At 42.9% G+C, this 20,828-nt stretch overlaps 1 protein-coding gene across 2 annotated transcripts in view; it reads left to right on the forward strand.

Moving 5' to 3' along the window:
• Positions 1–20,828, forward strand: part of pard3ba (par-3 family cell polarity regulator beta a) — a 133,525-nt gene that overhangs the window by 95,784 nt on the left and 16,913 nt on the right. For both annotated transcript variants that reach the window (XM_034864714.1, XM_034864715.1), the window contains exons 21-23: positions 811–921; positions 1,697–1,963; positions 10,215–10,326. In XM_034864714.1, the coding sequence (XP_034720605.1) occupies positions 811–921; positions 1,697–1,963; positions 10,215–10,326 (490 nt within the window). The remainder of the gene's footprint in view (positions 1–810; positions 922–1,696; positions 1,964–10,214; positions 10,327–20,828) is intronic.

Below are 20,828 nucleotides of genomic sequence, written 5' to 3' on the forward strand. Positions count from 1 at the left end.
GAGGAGGCGAGAGACAGAGAGAGGGAGCTCAGTGAGAAAGGAGTTGAGAGAGGGTGAGAAAGACGATGTGAAGGAGAGAGAGAGAGAAGAATATGAGACATGTTTTTTATTGAAAGTGTGAAGCAGAGCTACATTATAACTCAAACAGAGGTGACAGGTACATTTTGCCTTTAAAATGAGAGAATAAGAGCTCCAGAATGATAATGATGCTGATGGCCGTTATGGCAAAGTTGATAACAAAAACATAGCACAATGTGGTGAAACTGCTATTTTATTGGGCAAAATGTTAAAATATTCATGCTCCATATGCTGCGTGACAACTGTTCCCCTTCTTCATGTACACACACACACTGGATTGTCAATGCCTGCTGTGACATTATAACCATATCTATCATTAAGCAGTCTTTTTTCAGGCAACGCCCCTAATGAAACGCACATGAGTAAGCCTGGCCTAGTAGTGCACATGAGTGTATCATCAGTTGGAAATGTGATGCTGTGTGTGTGTGTGTGTGTGTGTGTGTCTGGTGTTTGCATGTTGTGTGAGTAAAAGCGAATCTTTCATCAACTGGTGCAAGCCCTGTTGCCTTGGTGAAGTTTGTTGTTTCAACATAAAAGTCTCGAAAAACATGGATTAGAGCGCATAAACTGTCCTTCCAAAGTAAAAGCACTGTCTGCAACATTTTAAGATATAAAGATGGAAAAGGAAGTTGCTGGGGCACAACCGTGATACACAATTCCTTTATGACAGAATCCTTCAGGTCATTTAAAACTTACCTTGTCGCATCTCTGTCCCTTTTTTGTGTTGTCCAGGTTTGGTAAGAAGAAAGACGACAAGAGCAAAGATGCTGCCAAAGCCTCCAAAAGCAAACTGGACGCCCTAAGTGAAGAGGAGTTGGACAGGATTCCCGACCAAAAGGACAGGTATGAATCCGACCTGGGTAAAATATGTGTACGTGTTTGTTTTTCACAGTTTAGAATGTCAAAGGAGAAGATTTTACAACACAGGAAAGTGCTGTCGTTGTCAGGGTTAATATAGCGGAACTAAAAGGAAAATAAGCAGTGGAAAGTATTTTTAGTAAACTGAAACTAAATGAAAACAAAAACTATACTGCTAGTATAAAAAAATAAAAAAACGTGTTTTAGCTACAATACAAACTATATCACCACTGGAAGAAAAAAAGGAGACGTGATGAAGATCTGTCAACTCTCTTGACATTGAACCACAGAAATTAAAAGGGCTTGACATGAGATGGTGCTGTGCTGTAATTACTTCACATCGGACACTAAAGTAGCAGTAAACATCAAGGTTATACTGCAACCATGTATTTTGTATGTATACAGTATGTAGCTACATACTTCTGAGACATTACACCTGGCCCTAACAAGAAACTACTGTAAAACTAAATATATAAAGACTAAAACCAAACCTTTCTTAATACATTAAGCTAAACTAAAACTGGCAGAGACACTTACTAAAATTAAATGAAAAGTTACAAATTTAAATCTAATTGATAACTATTCTAGCTTTGGTCGTCCGCAACATGCCGTTCCTCCAAAACAACAGCTCGGTTAAGTGTCTCCCATACCACCCGACTCATGGGATCCAGATTAAAGACGGAGGCTCATTCTGAAGTGAGGAGGTCATGTGTTTGTGTTGTCCCCACGCGTAACTTCCTCCTCCCCTCATGTCCGACAGCTACAATCCGCATTACGCCGAGATCCACTCCGGCCGCTTCACTCCCGACGTCGAAGACGACGACAGCGACCCCAACTACGCCCGCATCAACAACTTCCGACAGCCGCCCTCGCCCCAGTCGTTCGTCAGTCGCACGCCCTCCCCTGCGGCGCTCCCCTCCAACCCGCTGCAGGCCTCCGCCGAGGAGCTGGATGGGCTCTACGCCAAGGTTAACAAGTCCAGACCGCCGCCTGCTCTACAGAACCAGCATCAAACCCAGGCGGACAGGTAAGGGACGGGCTCGCTCATTTTTCTATACTAACGAGGACCCAACTTCTTCTGGTTTTAATTCATAAGTGTTTGTTTTTCAATGTGTGTTTAGTAGAGGTGTGAATCTTCACTGATATCCCCATTCGATTACGATGACCATGTTAGCAATTCGAATTCATATTGCGATGAAATACATATTCCTATAAAGATATTTATGAGATTTGACTTGACAAGCTTGCATTGTCATAAAATATGGATATTAATGTTTCTTTTCCTATTAAGAATGTACTAAAGGCTTAGACAGGAGTCACAGCCCAACTATATGATACACATTTTGTAGAGTATGAATAGTATATCCTCTCTCCCCATATCTCATTCTGTTACCCACACCCCTACTGACCCGTGCACACACACGACACCGTACTGACACACAAATGTATACAGAGTCCAGCTGCAGCAGAACACATCCCTGAAAGCACAAGGTTGCCTCTGCCCTGCCCTCTCTTCAATGTATTGTTTGAATTATAAGCCTCCCCACTTCTAAGGCCACCAGCTGTATCCTTGTTTGTTCACACTAAAAATAAAAATCCCCAGTGGCCAGGCTCTTGATACAGATACAAATGCAAAATAAATGCAAAATAAATAAGTCTGGAATAACTCAAGGCAATCAATTGATACCATATGATGAATAATGTGAAGTTTGACAGGGCTAAGACAGTGACACATTAACGGGTTGTGCATTGAAATAAAAAGAATGACGGAGGGTTGAAAGTTCTGACTCGGCTATAATTTAAGGGTGTTAGGATCCACATCAGATAACAGTGAAGGAAATTCAGTCAGTTTTAGACCTAGCCCCTTCGTTTTACCAGACAAAACCCAATCATTTGTAATATTCGGTGCAAATCCTTTGCTGTTAATAACTTTCCAAAGCCTTCAACAGACGGACATCGGACACTGATGCTCTGCCAGGCATGCCAGACATGCTCAGTTGGCAGTCTAGGCCCAGTCAAGACCATTATGTTTGGCCATAAAAACCTCCTTGGTTGCCTTGTCTGTGTGTATGACATCATTGTCTTGCTGCATAAGCCTGTGCTGTCAACCTAGGATGGATGTGAACACCCTTAAAGCTATGAGTTGGACCTTACAGTTATTGTGCTAGTTTGGTTTTATGGGCAAATATAATGACATGAGTTTAAAAAAGAAGCCCTCAGTGTGAAGTGGTGAATGCTTGCAGAAAGACAGTGCTTATCAGTGTTGCCATTACTGTGATATTATGTACTATTACTGCCAAACTTTTTGGGTTTAACTTGCAGCCAGTTTTGTACGTGAGAGAGAAAGAGATAGGAGTAAATCTAGAGAGGATTCTAATGCAAATTTATCATTTCCCGTATGAAATAATACAGGCCACATTAAAACTTCCCTCAACTTAAACTCTCTGACAGAAATTACTATTGACTTGCAAATCAAAGACTAAGCCCCAGACACCCAATCTCATCCAGAAAAAGAGAGGATACGGAGAGCGAGCGGTTGGACATGGAAAGGAGACAGATGGGAATGGAAAGAAGTGACAGACGGAGGGACGGAGAGAAAAGAGAAAGCAGGGGGAAGGAGTGTAGAGAAGAGGGAAGAAAGACAGAGCCAAAATGGAGCAAGAGAAAATGCTTTAGATAGGCATGGTAAATTCGAGAGGGAAGAAGTGACAGAGGAGAGGGTGCAGACAAAAGAGGAGGAGGGATAATTAGCCACAGTCTAGCAGCCTGACAGATCTGTTAGACCACTTTAGCTCTCATCCACTAGTGGTGGGTACTTCATTACCAGCCTTTCTCCCCCACTTTCTCTCTGTCGCTGTGTTCCTTACTCTCTTGGTGTGTCACTTGTCCATTCTCCCTTCCTTGTATGGCTTACAATACATATTAGATAGCATTAGCCTGATGGATGAGGAGCCGTACTTTGGCTTTCTAACTCTGTATGTGAGGGGGTCTCCAGAGACGAAGAAAGAAAGATTTTTTTTTTTTTAGAAACTCAACTAGTTGAACAACATTGTGGCCGTCACAAATCGGTATTTTATATTTTTAAATACCGTAGCTGACCGTGTCCGATGACCTCAGCTGCATTCCGTGGTCACACCCATTCACATTAAGCAAGCCACGCTAACACGTTGCCCCCTCATCGCCGGCTATTTCGATTCCCGTTCGTCCACCTGCGGTTTCGTCGCTCATTCACAAAGTCGGTACAGCTGTTAAAACACACAAACAGTTCTCTATGAGGTGGAAGCCACCACGCCTTTTTATTCTCACGGACACACAGATAGACGCACACACACATGGTCAGAAATAGAAGCACACACAGCCACCCACATGTAATATGTCTGCGAGGAAGCCCAGTGTAACCTAGCAACAATGCTGTGTGTGGTCCAATGTGTTTTATACGTGTGCGTGTGTGCATGTGCACGCTGTATATATATGTTGAAGTGCCAACAAGCCTGCTTTTCACTTTCCAATTCCATGGCACCTTATTTTCCCACAAAGACGTTTTTGACAGTTGTAGCATGCACCATTTGTATTGTTTCCAAGGGAACAACACATCTTAGAACATATTCTTCCATCTTTTACATTACACAGTTTTAATGACGCTGAATGGAAATGTGCTCATAATACACTTGGGACATGCTTATGCTAAAATAACTTCATCCACATGTGTTTGAAAGTAAATGTGCATGCCTCTGCATCAACATTGTTTGCATAGTTTTGCCAACTGAGACATGTTAGTCCCCCCCCCCCGCCCCCCCCTTCTCCTGTCAAGGCCCTCAACAGTGGACTCCAGCACTGTCTCCCTAATTTACTGTCGGACATTTTCATTAGGCCTTCAATGGCAGGTGTGTGCCGTGATAGGCGTCACATTTGATTAGCACAATGCTAGAGGCTGACCTGTGGAGAAAAAAGGTTAGCTATGCTTGTCAAATTTTATTAGCCAGAATGCACTCTTTGTAGCTGGAGCAAGAAACTGGGAGAGGAGATGAAAGAGGAGTGAGAAAAAGAGAGAGGCCAAAGTGAAAAGATGTAAGGATGAGAGAGAGAGAGAGAGGTGTGTTGTAAAAATTCACCATTGTGCTAAGAAAAGTAAGTTGAAGCTGAGCTTGTAAGTGAAGACTAGTAAATGACACATCAGAGATTTCTGCTACGGTTCAAGAAGTGGCACGACGCACGAGAAACACATGCCGCTAAGTTCACCTGACACCTGTGACAAAGTCCAAATCTCAAATCACTTTCGACAGGCTTGACTAATTGTTAAAAAAATGAAAATACATCTTTTGGATGTAGATTTGTTGGCTCCTGTTACAAGTCCTGAATAGTGTCGGTTGTCTTCACTGCTTCCTTTTTCTCCCAGCCAGTTCAGTGTGACACTGAAGACAGGATTTATTCCCCTAAAGAAAGACAAGATGTGACGCAAACAGCCTGCAAAGCTGATATTATATAAGGAGGCATCCCATTAAGGCAGACGCAGAAATTCACAATTTATGTATCTCACACAGAAAATACATTCTCTTGCTTTCTGTTGTGGATTTAGTTGTTAGGCAACACCTGCCTGAGGAAGAGCTCAATCAGAAAGGCTCTGTTGTTCACTTGAAAACAACACATCATTAGTGGAGACAGCATATTAAGTCATTCTAGTCTTCTATTCCCTTTAAAGCGTCTTTCGCTGGAGCTCTATCTTAGCAATTAAAAGGTTTTCTTTTGCATTCAAGCTGCTTCCAGCTTTTCTTGGCCTTGGTCACTTACACGGAGGAAACTGACTGTTGGCGGAAGCTAGACCTAGATTGTGAGTTAATCAAGATTCATTTTTACGACCGTGCACTTAACAGAATGCAGATACATGGTGAGTAATGGGTCTGTTAGATTAGATGCCAGTGAGAAAAGTTGGGGCTCTTGAGGTTATTTGTCTGCAAAAGTATGTTTTTGAGTTTGAAAGAGGAGGGCATTATTCTGTAAATTGCAGTATTGGAAATGTAGGAACTAGTGGTTTTGAAGCTTGATACATTCTATGGACTGGAAGACAGGGTATCTCAGCTTTAGATAAATTGATTTTTATAACATTAGCCATTACAAAAATCACAATTCTGATTTTGTTAGGTATACTAATACTGATACTGATTTGGTGATGTATTTTGATACTGATTTGGTGAAGTATACTAATACTGATACTGATTTGGTTAGGTATACTGATACTGATACTGATTTGGTTAGGTATACTAATACTGATACGGATTTGGTGAGGTATACTGATTTGGTTAGGTATACTACTACTGGTAGTGAATTGGTGAAGTATACTTATATTGATACTGATTTGGTTAGGTATACTGATACTGATTTGGTTAGGTATACTGATACTGATTTGGTTAGGTATACTGATACTGATTTGGTTAGGTATACTAATACTGATACTGATTTGGTTAAGTATACTAATACTGATACTGATTTGGTTAGGTATACTAATACTGATACTGATTTGGTTAGGTATACTGATACTGATACTGATTTGGTTAAGTATACTAATACTGATACTGATTTGGTGAGGTATACTGATTTGGTTAGGTATACTAATACTGATAGTGAATTGGTGAAGTATAATAATACTGATACTGATTTGGTGAGGTATACTGATACTGATTTGGTTAGGCATACTACTACTGATAGTGAATTGGTCGGGAATACTGATACAGATTTTTTTTTTTAGGTGTACTAATGCTGATACTGTTGGTTAGGTATACTGATACTGATACTGATACTAATACTGATACTGATTTGTTGAGGTATACTAATACTGATGCTGATGCTAATACCAATACCGATTTGGTTAGATATACTAATACTTGTACTGATTTGGTTATGTATACTTACAGATACGTTTAAAAAAACTTTTGTTTTCCCATCACTTCCAGTTTGTGTGTTTCTGTCCGGCTCTATTCCCAATTCTACACCAGGAAACCAAACATTGACCGCGCACTTTGATCTGTGCTTACCTCCAGCATGCACGCAGCAAAGAAAATGCTGCCTGCCTGAGCTTTTTTCCCTCTAGTGTGTTGTGTTTAAATCAGCTGGCCGCAGCAAGAAGAAGTCGCCGAACCAGCCGGCGGCGTTGCACACTTCCTAATTAGTCTGCCCCCATACTGGCTTACACCACGGGATAGTTTCTTTTCTCACACACTCTCTCCTGCACGCTTTCATATGGCAGACGGTTTTGTTCTCACTCCAGTTCCACTGCTCTTTCTTTCACTCTTTTTCAAGTTTCCCGTCCCTGTGTTTTTCCTAGCGGTTTGGTTTTGCTCTCATTCTGTCTTCTGATTCATTTCATGCTCCTGTGTCTTATCTTCTCCCTCTCTCCCTTCAGTCTCCATCCTGCTCTCGTTCTTCTCCTGACTGCCTCTCAGATCAACCTGCATAGTCGGATACACTAAAATATGGATGAAATATTACACTTGAAGGGAAAACACGTCCAAGCTAATAAAGCAAAATAAGCCTTTATGTATTGATTAGTTGTGTGTCTATTTATCACTCAGACACTGATGCGCTTATGATGTTACTAAACCTGCACGTATAAAAACATTTGTGTAAGGAAAAATACAGAAAATCAGTACAGAGCCCTGGTTCCATACACAATCTGGCATACACATTAATTTGTCTTTATTACAATCTGCCTGTTCTCTCACAATTACTTTTAGCTAACCTGTGGGGTTGTCTACAACCTGCTAGCCCAGCTGACTCTGCTGGCTCGTTTCTTGATCTCACATCAAACTGCTCTATTGAGAAAAGTGTATATCACCAAAGCTTAGATCTGTTGTTTCTGTAACTGGCCTCTGGTTTGCAGACAGGCAATCAGCAGCAGTTATTAGCTGCTGATGACAACAGGGGAGACTACCTGTCTCGCCACACACACACACACACACACACACACAGGACAAGACAAATGTTTCTGCTTATACAGACACATACACACATCCTTCTCTACCGCCTCTGCCTCTGTTTGAAAAGCAGCCTGCTGAATTGTCAACCCATCAAACTGCTACTTAAACATTAAGCCCCCCCACCCATCCCTCTCTAATGTTTTATCCGGAATCAGCCTCTGTCTTCATCTATTAATGATAATATTTGGCGTTGTCAGTGATGGAGGCCGCAGCATAATGAGATAATTACAGTGTTGTTTCATTGGGAGAGCGACACGCACACTCAATCAAAATGGCAGCCCTAATTACGGGCCCAGGGATTGGCTAATGGGCTCGGTGGAAGAAGGGTGGTTGGAAAAAAAGAAAGTAAATCTTAACTTGAGTCGGTGTGGGCATTCTCTAAAGGTCTGTTTTTTTGTGAAGAGGTGTAAGTAAGCGTAATAAATAAGCAAGCAGTAAATAATACAAGAGATTATGTTTGAATGTGTTAACAGCAAGGTTGTCTGCAGGCCTTTCAGAAAGTTCTCTCCTCGTGGCAGCGGGATTGAGTTTTGTGTCCTGAGCGCCTGCATTGAGAGTACACAAACTTAAGCTTGTGTAGAATAATAGCAACACAACACACTGCCCCGGAAGTGTGTGTGTCCCAGCCTTCTGTCCCCTCTGGCTTGCATAGAAGGCTGCATGAAATCAAGATACATAAACATAGGCACATGTGTTGTGTGCTCCACATACTAAATCCTAAATAAGGATTAACTACACAAAAATACATACTTTTATACATTCCTGAGGTTGTCTTCAAGATTTCAAGGTGTCTTTCCTGTCATTTTACAGTACACTGTAGTACGAAATTACGTGCAAAGTTCCCAGCTTAAAAAAATATAGCGCAGAAACAGTTAAAACACAGTAGAAAATCCAGATATAAACTATAAAAATATAAATAAATATACATATTTATATGGGTGTGCAGAGCATGTAGAGTGATAAGTATAATTATACAGCATGTGCACAGAAACACACCCAAACATACACTCAGAGCCTCAGCCGGATATTCTAATTAAAGGCAGGGTCACAAGAGAGACTTAACTGTGTACTGTATGCTATGTACTTCACTAATTAACCTCTCTGTCTGCTCTGTGTCTCTCACCTGCCCTCTTGCTCTGTCTCTCTCTCTCTCTCTCTCTCTCTCTCTCTCTCTCTCTCTCTTTCTCCTTTGCTCCAGTTTGGTCAATATCTGCCTGGGGGTCAGACCATTAGAATGTACGACACAGCGGCCGTTTGGTGAAGGCTGTGTGGGTGTTATGTGTCGGACAAAGGGCTTCCTTGTGTGTTCCTGTTCAGGGTATTTGAGTTTTACAGATGCCCAAGAAACCGACACACTCTTCGTGTGTTGGTTTTTTCTTGGGTTACTTTTCTTTTTTGAATATTTTGACACAGTGTGTATCTCCTGAGGAAAAAATAGCAAGCGGACAGCATATCAGTGTCAATATGAGATACCTGTTTGCAATGCAGCCAGTAAACACAGATAAACGACAGCACTGTGTCGTTCTTTGGTAGCACATCCTGAAGGATTGTGCTCACTCAAGCAGACCATTTGTGTGTGTGTGTGTGTGTGTGTGTGTGTGTGTGTGTGTGTGTCCATTTGTGTGTGTTTCCGTCCACTCCCTTGTTTATGTGTGCTCGGCTCTGTGCTCTCAGGTGTGTGTAGCTTATCTAACATAAAGGTCCAGTGAGCATGATGATGTTTCTCTTTAAGTTTTGTACCCATTCTGTCCTAAGTTCTTATTTCTTCTCTGGCGGTCGCCATGCAATTTTGTCCCATCTTTCTTTTATTGTTTCACTTTCTTGCCCAGGTCAGGTTCAGCAGGATCATTTAGATGTTGACTTGTCATCAGTCTGTCTGTAAATCCATTGAAAAAAGCAGCTGCATTGGTCTATGTGACTTTTTAGTGAAAGGCACATCCATCAAAGGTTGTTCTAGTGTTTTTTTGCTTCTTTTTTCCCAACTTGGTTATATCTGTCAGCTGTAGAAAGTTCAGTTCAGGCACTGATGTCTTCTCAGAGGCAGTGCTTTGTGGATATTATCTGTTTGCGCGTCAGCCTTCCTGTGCTTTCAGGGGTTGTCACTGCAAGGCAAAAAATAATACTGGTGGATTTAAGAAAGGATGAATGTGGCTTTTTTTCTTCCCATTTTAATTCCCAGCTGTGGTGAAAATGACACCGTTTATCATGGAATTAGTTGTTGTTGATGTGAACCGTGTCTATATAACAGCTCTCAACACCAACCATCCGGCATTATTAACGCCTGTCTGTCTGTCTGTCTCTCCGCAGCGATCAGCGTCTCCAGGGGCTGCGTAGGGAGTACCAGCAGGCCCGAGCCGCTCCGGGCTACGACGAGCTGGACGCCGCACGACGCAGAGTCCTGGAGCACGATCCACACCGGGTGAGTGCGCACGCCTGTGGGTGTGTAGCCTAGCAATGGCAAACCGGGTTTTTTAATACCACGAAATTAGTTTCCAGTGAGAGCTTTTTTGCTTCTAGCCCCAGACATCCATCCAAACGCCATGGAATGACATATACAGCAAGAAATACACACATACTGGGCAGTAGTTTTGAGATTGAAATGTTAAATGTGTCTCCAGAGCACCCTAGTGTTCCAGTGAGCCCAGCTTGTTTTCCCCTGTGCCTTTCTCAGGCTATTTTCAGCCTTTCTTGTTAACATTTTGAGATGCTGTGTGCCACCGAGGCGGCGCCCGCTCTCCTCCTCATTTAGTTTATGGAAAGATCTATTAGACCGGTGACATTTCCATCCACCCTTTCCTTTAGTGCTATACCCCAACCTTGTCCCTTATTTCCTCTCTTTCCACATTTCCTCTCTGGTATTATTGTCCTTGTTGCCTCTTGCCTCTTGTTCTCATTTTGGCAAGAATAACAATGGGCTACAATTTCACTGCCTCTCCGAACCGAGCTGCTCTGCTAAATGTCCCTGAACCTGTATCGATCCTGTCTCAGGAATCGTTTCATTTGCCTCCGTACACTCCAAAACTCAGCATCCTCTCCATGGAAATCAATGGCCATTTATCAGTCATTTTAAAAACGCGAGCCCAAGGATGCAGAAAATCACACTTTGATCCGGATCAGAATCACCGATATCTTTGCGAAGGCATTTCCTCCGAGCGAGATCTCTTTTTCATTAAATGACACAACTGAGCAAACAGCAAGCAGAGGCAACTGGGAAAAGACAGGATGGATTTACTGACAGCATCGGCGATACCCAATCCCCTGACACCACCTGCATCCTGCTGTGCTCGTTTCCTCCCTTTTTGCGGACTGTGTTTATTGAGCAATGAAGCTCCGTCGAACCAGTCTTCATTAGGCACTCGCAGACACGCGCCAACGTTGCTTTGGTTGGTGCCCAAAGGGCTTCGCCAGTCAGTACACATCCCTGTGCAGCATGACTTTCTGCCACCAGTTGGTCGTGGAACTCTGATGCAATTACAGCGCAGCTAGTGTGAGGAGCAACCTCTGATCTGATTTATTTTTCACCCCCGCCAAAAAAGAAAAAAAAAAGAAGCAGTGTCCAGGGTGAAAGCCAGCGGTGGGTTCCTCCCCTGAGGAGCCCGATAATGAAACACCCCACTCACAGTCACACACACGCACAAGAATAGAAACAGTAAAACACCCTGGAAGTAATATTGGCTACAGAAAAAAAAGAGAGAAGATGATAAGGGAATGTTAGATTAAAACACAACATGATTGTTGTAGTATGACCGTGAAGTAATATTTTAATCTCACAAATTGTATTGTAACATGTTGCAACTGTAAATTCCCCCCCAAAAAATGGCAAGCTGAAACTTTTCAAGAAATGTCCCCGGCCCTTAGTAGTGTCTGCAGTCTACACACACACACACACACACACACTCATATGCACACACCCTGTAGAGAGATGACCACCAAAAGAATAAGCAGAGACAGGAATAGATTTTTTTACCACAGTCTGAGCTTTCATACTCATTTTTGGTGATGTTAACTTGGGTTAGTGTGTTGCCCAGAGCTCTACATCTCTAACAATGACATGGACAAAAACAAACACAGGCACAGGACACACATGTATGTCTCGCGGACACACACACATATGGCATAGTGGAAGGTAAGCCTTCATTATCTAGTCTCACACTTACAGAATCCCTTTTTAGGGTACACAAACAAGAATTTCAAGAAAAACAAACATACATTTATACTAATCTTAGAATAGCCTTGCATCTAACAATTTCCAATAAGTTCTTAGTAGACATAATAAAACATAAGTATCCTCACTGCAGGGATAAAAACATGTCTGTATGAGACTAGAATGAAGCATAAAAGAGTGATTATGTTGATGGTTGCTCTCCTCCATGTGCAGACAAATATGAGTTAACAGTGTCCACACCTTTGGATTCCCCCGGATATTACTCCACACATATTTACCTATTTTCTCTCTCTGTGTGTAACGATAGCGTGAATGCAAACCGCTTGAGCGCGGCACTCACTTGCTTCGGCCTTGTGGTATCGGCCTGTTAGCTGCCGCCGCCTCCACCTCTACCAGCGCCACGCTGCTCTTTTATGCACAGCCACTTCTGTAGCCTTGAATGGTTAAAAAGGTTTTTCCACGCACCCTTCTCAGTCTCTGAGTGATTAATGTGTGTGTGTGTGTGTGTGTGTGTGTGTGTGTCCATTTGCTCTCCTGGGTGACACACTAACCTAAGCTGACGTAAACAAAGGGATAAGGAATAAAAGGCGGTAGTTACGGTGTCTATTCATGTCTCTGTTTATTCTTTCAGCGGTTGTCTGTGGACATGATCTGGAGGTGGAGTTGTCTCTTTCTGTGTGTGTGTGTGTGTGTGTGTGGCGAGTCACACTGAAGTGTGCGTGCGTGTGCAGCTACATCTGGTCTTCAGAAAGGACTTCATGTCCCTTCCTCATTTCTCCCCACTAACCCCTCTCCCTCTGTGTCTCTGTCTTTCTATCTCTCTAATTTGACCCTTTCCCCCATGTTCCCTGTCTGTGGATAGGTCACACTTGTAATTATGACAATCACACTGTCCCCTTCTCACGGTCTATTTTTCTCTATGTGCTAATGATAGGCTCTCTGTAATGTCTTGATGGCCAATTAACCCACTAGAGTGCATGAGCCATGTATAGACTTCTTTTGTTCTATAAGATGAGTTGGAAATAACCTTTTTTTACATGAGACACTCCCTTGTTGAAGGGACTGACATAGTTCTTCACTCAATATTTATAAATTCAATGTCACACGATACAAAGTCATTTTTTAACTAGTTTCCATAAAGTTAAGGGTCTCTTATGTCTTGTGAGAAAGTAGAGATTTGAACTTGCCAAAGAGCGTTGTGTGTAATCAATCATGTTATTTTGGGTAATTAAAAAGAACATTGAAATAGGAAAACAGGTCAATTTGACCTGAGGACAACATGAGGGTCAAAGTAAAGTCCAAGTTAGAAGGAAAATAAACTTTAGAATAATTCCCAAAACTATGAAATGACTGGGAGATTTATGGAGAAGACAAAGTTGAATGGTAAAGGAAGTAGCAGCTACCCATTATTTTTACGTCTGTCATTTTTATCACTCAAACAATTTCTGCCGAGGAGAACGTGAGGGTTAATAACATCTTTTTAGTACATTCTCCCTGGCCATGTCTTTTAGATTTCACACCTCAGTTTGCAACACAGACATACTGTTCTGAATTTGTTGTTCAAGTCCAAGCCCAGATCACCTTTCTTTCTATCTTTCTTTTTTGCTTTCTATCTGTCTTTCACTTACTGTTGGCCTATTTGCCCCCTAGTGGTCATTACAATAACAAATTATGTCTATAGCTGACGCTGCACCCTGTGACACAGCTGAACATCCGGGGAGCTTGACATTATGCGTCTTTGTTCACTGTAGTCCTGATTACATGTCTATGGCATGTGCATTATAATGCAGATGTACTTTATGTGCATTCCAGCTGACCGTGCATAACGTGCAACTCCACAGTAAACCAGAGTTTTGTTTAGCCAGTTTAACAAAGACCTATAGGCGCACGGTATAGGAGTAACACACACACACACACACACACACACACACACACTCTCATGCATCTTATCTCAACTCATTACCCTGTGAATCGTAAACAACAGTGGCAGCACATGTGACACCTTAATGAACACAGAAGTCACAGAAAACCACACACTGAACCACACACTCGGAGTCATTATAAAACACACACAGAGAGACGCTCACACAAGTCCAGATACGACTTGTCATCCGTCGTGCAGCTGTTTTTTGTACTTCTCTCTAATGTTGTGTGTGTAGACATCCATCACCTTGATGATATTTTAATGTCACATCCTCAGGCTGTCTCAATCTCTCCCCCCCCCCCTCACTTTTTCTCTCCCTCCCACACGTCGGCCATCACTTCATAAATAAAACCCCCACATCATTAAGTAAACACGCACCAGCCTGTCACGGTGATAGATGGCCTACACACACTTGCAGACACGCACACACACACACACACACACACACACACACGGGCACTGGTGATCTGTGCGGGATGCTTCATGCCCACAGGCAAAGGCCCCCGACGGGTTTCTGCGCCCACAGTCCTAATGAATGCACACGTCTGCGAACTTGTTGTAAAAGCTCACTTTTGGAAAAACTGTGTTGAAAAATAAAGCCAGAAAGTTATTATCAGCAACAGATTTCCAAATGTGGTGGTGTAACACTTCAGATGTGTCCTCAGGCCCTTTGTGGTTAGATATTGATGTTTAGTTTAGTTTTCCGGTGAGATACGTTGGCTCCCACTGTGCCCCAGTGACTGGCCACCACTGCTTTCTCCTGACAGGTGCCTCCTCTTACCACACACCTTCTGCTGTGAACAATTCAGGCTCTCTCTGCCTCACTCACCGAGGACACACACTCACACAGAGCATGGGGTGTAATGGATGTGCTGGCAGGCGAGTCCTGCTGTGTGCCTACTGTTGGGTAAGCTGCCACAACAAAATGCTGTAGCCCAGCGGAAAGCTGCTTATAAAACAAGAGGGGAACCCAAGGGAGAGAAACTGGAGAGAGGAGTGAGGGCGCAAGTAAACGAGGGCGAGAATATGAGAGGGAATGGGAAACGGGGAAGGGGAGTGGCAGCGAGGCAGCCAGTCAGAAGAACTTGAGAGGGGAAAAGATGTGTGTTTGTGAGAAAGAGCGGGACTCATGAACAACATGAAAAACAATAAAGCAGAGTCGAAGCAAATAAGCCTTAAAGAGACGCCTTAGGGGGAAGGTGGGTTGGATGAGAGATAGCACATCTAGCAAGGGAAGCTGGATTGGCACGAGGAGGAGAGAGATGGGACAGAGGAACTGACAGACACAGGGAGGCATCGACATCAACCACTGAAGGAATGGAGAGGGGGAGGAAGATAGAGATGTTTTCAGGTGGTAGAAAGGACGTTGATACTGAAACAAGCATGGGATGCCCTTGAACATGACATTTAATCTTTACCTAAGGGGGCAAAGGAGAAGGACATTTCCCATTGGGAGTATCAAGCATACATATTTATATTGTAAACACATGTTCTGTGCTCTTTTAATGAAGCTTTGGTTCTTTGTTTCCATCTGATACACTCCCCCTCCCTTCCTCATTTCACTCTGTGGTGTCCAATCAATTAGAAACTTCTTCAAATAAACTGTTAAAAATGTTGATTTTTTTAAAAGAAGATGAATTGGAGAAAGAGAGTGTGGGAGGCCGAGATGCTAGTGAGTGCATACGGAAGAGAGCGAGGGAGAGAGAGCAGCTGGTTCGGGGGTGTTTCTCTGAAGGAGGCTGCACTAATGTTGGTCTAATGTTAGTGTTAATCAGGTTAGCATATGCACTGTGTGTGTTGATTGGAGGTTTTACTGGTGCACCTGCCATATTTTAATGAGGAAAGAGGATCATTGGCTGACACACACCATCACTCAACCTTTCTCTCTGTCTCACTTTTTTCTATTTTTACACACACACACACACACACACACACACACACACACACACACACATACACACACACACACACACACACACACACACACACACACACTCTAAATCCCCACTGGAAAAGCTGCATTTGAGGCGTCCAAGAATGTAGGATCAAGACCCACTTTCGTTATTTCATGAGTAGTTTAAAAAATGTAGCGTTTTTAGACTGACTTTGCACACACGTCGTGCACTCTGGTAATAACACAGAAAAGATGTGCACAGCCACACACACTACATACAAAAAAGCGTGACTGGCAACTGAACGCCCGCTCACACACATTTTCTAACTTTTAAGAGGTAACATACCACAAACACATAACACGCAATCCACAATCAACCATAAAAAAGGCAACTTGTACACACACACATTCACACACACACACACACACACACACACAAATACACACACACACACACACATGCACACTCAGTCACCATCAAAGGGCTGCAAACCTCAGCTTTGGCCAAACTGAAGCTGGTTTTCAAAGTTCATTTCTCTGTAGAAGGCTCAAGCCAGATCCATGCTGGCAGCACATTCTCTCACACACACACACACACACACACACACACACACACACAACCTTTTGCGGAAAATCTTGTAATTCAGTAATTACAAGAAATGCAGTCTCCTGTTCCTGGTTTCCTCATGATCCGTTAGCCCTGTGCAGCAGTTGAAGCCTGTGCCGATCAAAGGCTGCCCGTCCTGACTCACTGGACCCGGCTCGGTGCTATTCTGGCCCGTACAATTACACAGGCCCCACCACAAGTTAGTGTTTGGATCATACACCCCAGAATAACCCTGAACAAGCTACTGTGAACGGCTACTGGAAAACAGAAGGAAAATGATAGGGGAGAAATAAGGCAAGAAGTAGAGCTACCAGGAGATGGTGGCGATGATAATTAGGAAATGAAAGTTGTGCTGCAAAGTTATTCCTCTTTACAAGCCATTTAGTCCTATGTTAAGTCTAGCAAGATAATTTTAGGTTAAGGTATTTGACAGCAAGGTGAGTTTAATCCATGTTTAGTAATTATTTCTTGCACTAATACCTTTAAATGTTCCAGTATATGGTACATTATCTATATGTATTTGTGTATTGGTTGTTTGCAGATAGAAGAGCAGAGACAGTGAAGGCAGGTTCATTCATTTTCATGATTGCTAAATAATTTCCTACTTTTTGACCACCTATATTGTGTCCCGTCATCTACTCTTTGCCGTCGGCTCTCACCTCGTTGTTTGATTGGCGCACGCAGGAGCACTGCGTCTTTTTCCTCATTCAAACACACACAAAGACTTAAAACTCAGGCCCGAGCTGAACTCTTGCTCACACTCCCGGGAGACAAAGACAAGAGTGAACATCTCCTTCTGCCATTATGTTTCTACCCATCGCCATCAAGAGTTTTCACGCACCTTCCTCTCTCTTTTCTCATTGCAAAGTCACACTGTGTGATTCCGTCCACGGACTCGTCCTCTGTCCTTGTCTCCCCAGCTCATCCCCGAGGCTCAACACGCTTCTCGCCCTCTCTCCTCTCTTTTGTTTTAAGTAACTTTATTCCAATGCTGCACAGCAACCGGGTGAGGATTTTTTTATTTTTTTCCCCTACCTCGTCCCCCTCCTCCCCATCTGGGCCTACAGAGACTTATATGGTGTCTGTCTTTATCCCCACAGCTTGTCTCGGGGCCTACGGGCAAAATACAGAGTGTGATCTGTCTGCAAGTTGATAAAAATCTCCCATTCTGCTCCTCACTCGCACCCGCTCTCACTTCAAAGCTCGTCACCAGTCTGCGTCTGAGTTAAAGAACGTTCGGCTTTGAGTCTGTCTGACCTCTTCGTTGAGGTCAGACTTTAACATCTTACCGTAAAAAGTTAAGCAAATAAAATCATACTCTCAATCATTTTTCTCAGCTACAAAGGGCATCTTTTGTAACAATATTGTTGAGTCCTATTCAGTTTTCCCACCCATTGTCTTCTTTTTGATACAAATCTTTTGGAAAGATATTTCCTATTCATTTGTTTTATTTTGCATTTCTCCACCTCTGCTTTCAAGCACTATTGCTAAATGTAATATTCACCTTTTGACTATTAAAAATCTAAATAAGAGAGAAACCTCACTGTGCACAACCGTGGATATTCTGCACAAACCCGCAATTTTTAAATAGGCAAGCTACTGTCAAAAGCATCTGGAATTCTTTTATTCCTTCCAGCCAGATATTTATTAAATGGTAGCCCGCCATACCACGCCATACACTACTCTGTAAATTAGACTGTACAGTGACGAAGTGCAGACCTTCCTCTGTTTGGTTGCTGATGAAAGGGAAAAGGATTCAGCAAGTCTCACGATGAAGATGATGTCACAGCAGTTTCACATGGCATCTTCAGCTGAGAATCCCACAAACACTGAGGGCTGCTATCCACAGTGGAAAATGGAAAGAAAAACTACTGGTACCTAAAAAAATAAATAAAATAAAAAGTGAGTGCAGTTGAGCAGAGCCGTACCATGCAGTGGAAGCACGGCATTAGAGCCGGTGGAACCCTGGAAACCCTTACACTGAAAGGCTAGGTCTTCCAGAGAAGAAAAGCTTGTTTGAGACAAATCTGGATCCTTCTTCTCCGTCTCAAGTGCCTCATACAGACAAACCCTGACAGACCCTTTAAAACCAATGGAGCTCACTCTGGAGGGTCTGGAGTTGGCAGGACTAGCATCAAACGCATCAACCTCACAACATTTGCAGCAAGTCGTTGGAGGGCTGGATCCAGTCATCAAAACCCTCACTGGTGGTGGTGTCAACCCCCACCGCCACAAATCTGTTCCTGTAACGAGGAGCGACTGAAGCCCTGCAGCCTGAGTAACCTGTGCTGTGGCGATGGCGCCGTCACAGAACACGGGACACATGACACATAACAGAACCGGAGGGAGAGCTGTGGAAAGATGTGTTGGCGACTCCGCAGCTTGTGTGCGCATCAAGGCTGTGCCAAAGCTCACACAAGCACAAACTAAGTGCTACCGCTGTATCACAGCTTGGTAAAAAGAACAACAACAAAACATACAAACTCTGTCTCTCTCATACTCACACAACCTGTGACATCCCTTTCGGGGTATCACAATCTGGTGGGGGACGAATGAAGCCAACCACGCACATGCACTCACAGTCACAGGGGTATTTGGATGTTATTTCAGTGAACAGTGGGGAGGTAAACAAGCCCACAGAGGGGGAGAGGAACAGGGACACGGCTCCAGTAAATAAATAACACCCCATGGCCACTGCCATGGCCACACACACACACACACTGACACACACATGGAACACATTTAAGACGCATGTTGGTTAGAGCTTCATGTGGTAACAGAATGCACACACGTGCAAGTTCACTTTCAGGCAATTAGCTTTAAGTCTAAAAAGTCACTGATTTGGTTGGGTGGCAGTTGAATTGACATGAAACCTAATAATCTGTTTACACTCAGAATAACCTAATAACAATTCAAGCCCATTCTACCTCATCCTGAAAAGTGATGCAAATCTTCCAGTCCCAAATGGTTATGGCTAATAGTCACTTAAACAAATCAAATTCTCTTGGGTTGCAAAGCATATATTGTCTGTGTTTTCCCCACTCGGAGCCTGTGACGTCAGTATGTTTCCGGGATAGTGTAAAACGTTCTTTAGAATGTGTGCTGATGCGTGCAAACTCGTTAAATTTAGTTAGAGCTCATGCAAACGGTTGGAAAGGCTGGACCAGAGTGCACTTATTCGGACAGATAAAGTAGTCTGCATAAAGCAAGTGAAGAAAGTAAGCATGAGCGTGGTGAACTCTGATTTATCTAATGCAGCTTATAAACTTAAGTCTTTCCATTCTACCTGATACATCCTTGCATGGGGAGGTTAAATTGCAAACCCACCCACCCACCCACACACACACACACACACACACACACACATCCAGTCAAAGTCCAAACCCAACTGTATGCTAATGTAAAAAGCCATTCTAAGGTCAAGAGTTGAGGCCTATGCAAACATTAACAATGAAGAAAATTACCAGCAGATTGGCCTATTACCAGAATAGACTGCATTCCAGTCTGAGTGTGTGTAACCTTTGCTCCTGTGTGTGTGTGTGTGTGTGTGTGTGTGTGTGTGTGTGTGCCATCTGTTGCTAACGAGCTCATAGTGAGCAGGGTCCAGGTGTGGGAGTGTTTAGTGTACACTGGGGGGCAACTGAGCCTCCTGTCTGAGATACACACTCACACAGAGCTTCCTAATTCAGCATAATCTTGTGTACCTATGGCTCACCATGAAAGAGGTGCTTTGACCTCTTTTGAGGTTGGTTATTAGTTGGTAACTATGCCAACAAGTCATTTCACAAGAACATTGCAAGTTGAATATTTCTGTTAGGAAAAGACATTTAGTCAGGCCAATGACGACACAAGGGAATTAAGGCACAGAGACTGGTAGTGAATTTATTATAAAATCCCACTTTTCTACTGTTCTTAGACTCAAACTACATGTTTAAGTGAGATAACAACATCCATCCAACAAAGTTTTCTAGATTTCGTAAACGGCCTGATAACTTTCTCTTCCTTCTCCTTTGATCAGCATAGAGAAAACAACTTGTTTATTTTATAAGATGAGATCTTTGAATGCGTTGAAGGATGGGACAGGGATCTAACCCAACCTGTTTCACTCTAACCACAACCTCTGCAGTCTCTCCTAACTAACTTGCATTGAGGTGACATAAAAAAAAAGCTGCTTTAGAAATCTAGTAACTCTGACAGTGCTTTTACAGCATCTTACAACCTTATATAAACATGCTGACTTGTATTGAGTGTCTGCATATATATATACACTCACCGGCCACTTTATTAGGTACACCTGTCCAACTGCTCGTTAACACTTAATTTCTAAGCAG

Source organism: Etheostoma cragini, chromosome 24, assembly GCF_013103735.1.
Source record: "Etheostoma cragini isolate CJK2018 chromosome 24, CSU_Ecrag_1.0, whole genome shotgun sequence".
In the NCBI taxonomy this organism is placed as follows: Eukaryota; Metazoa; Chordata; class Actinopteri; order Perciformes; family Percidae; genus Etheostoma; species Etheostoma cragini.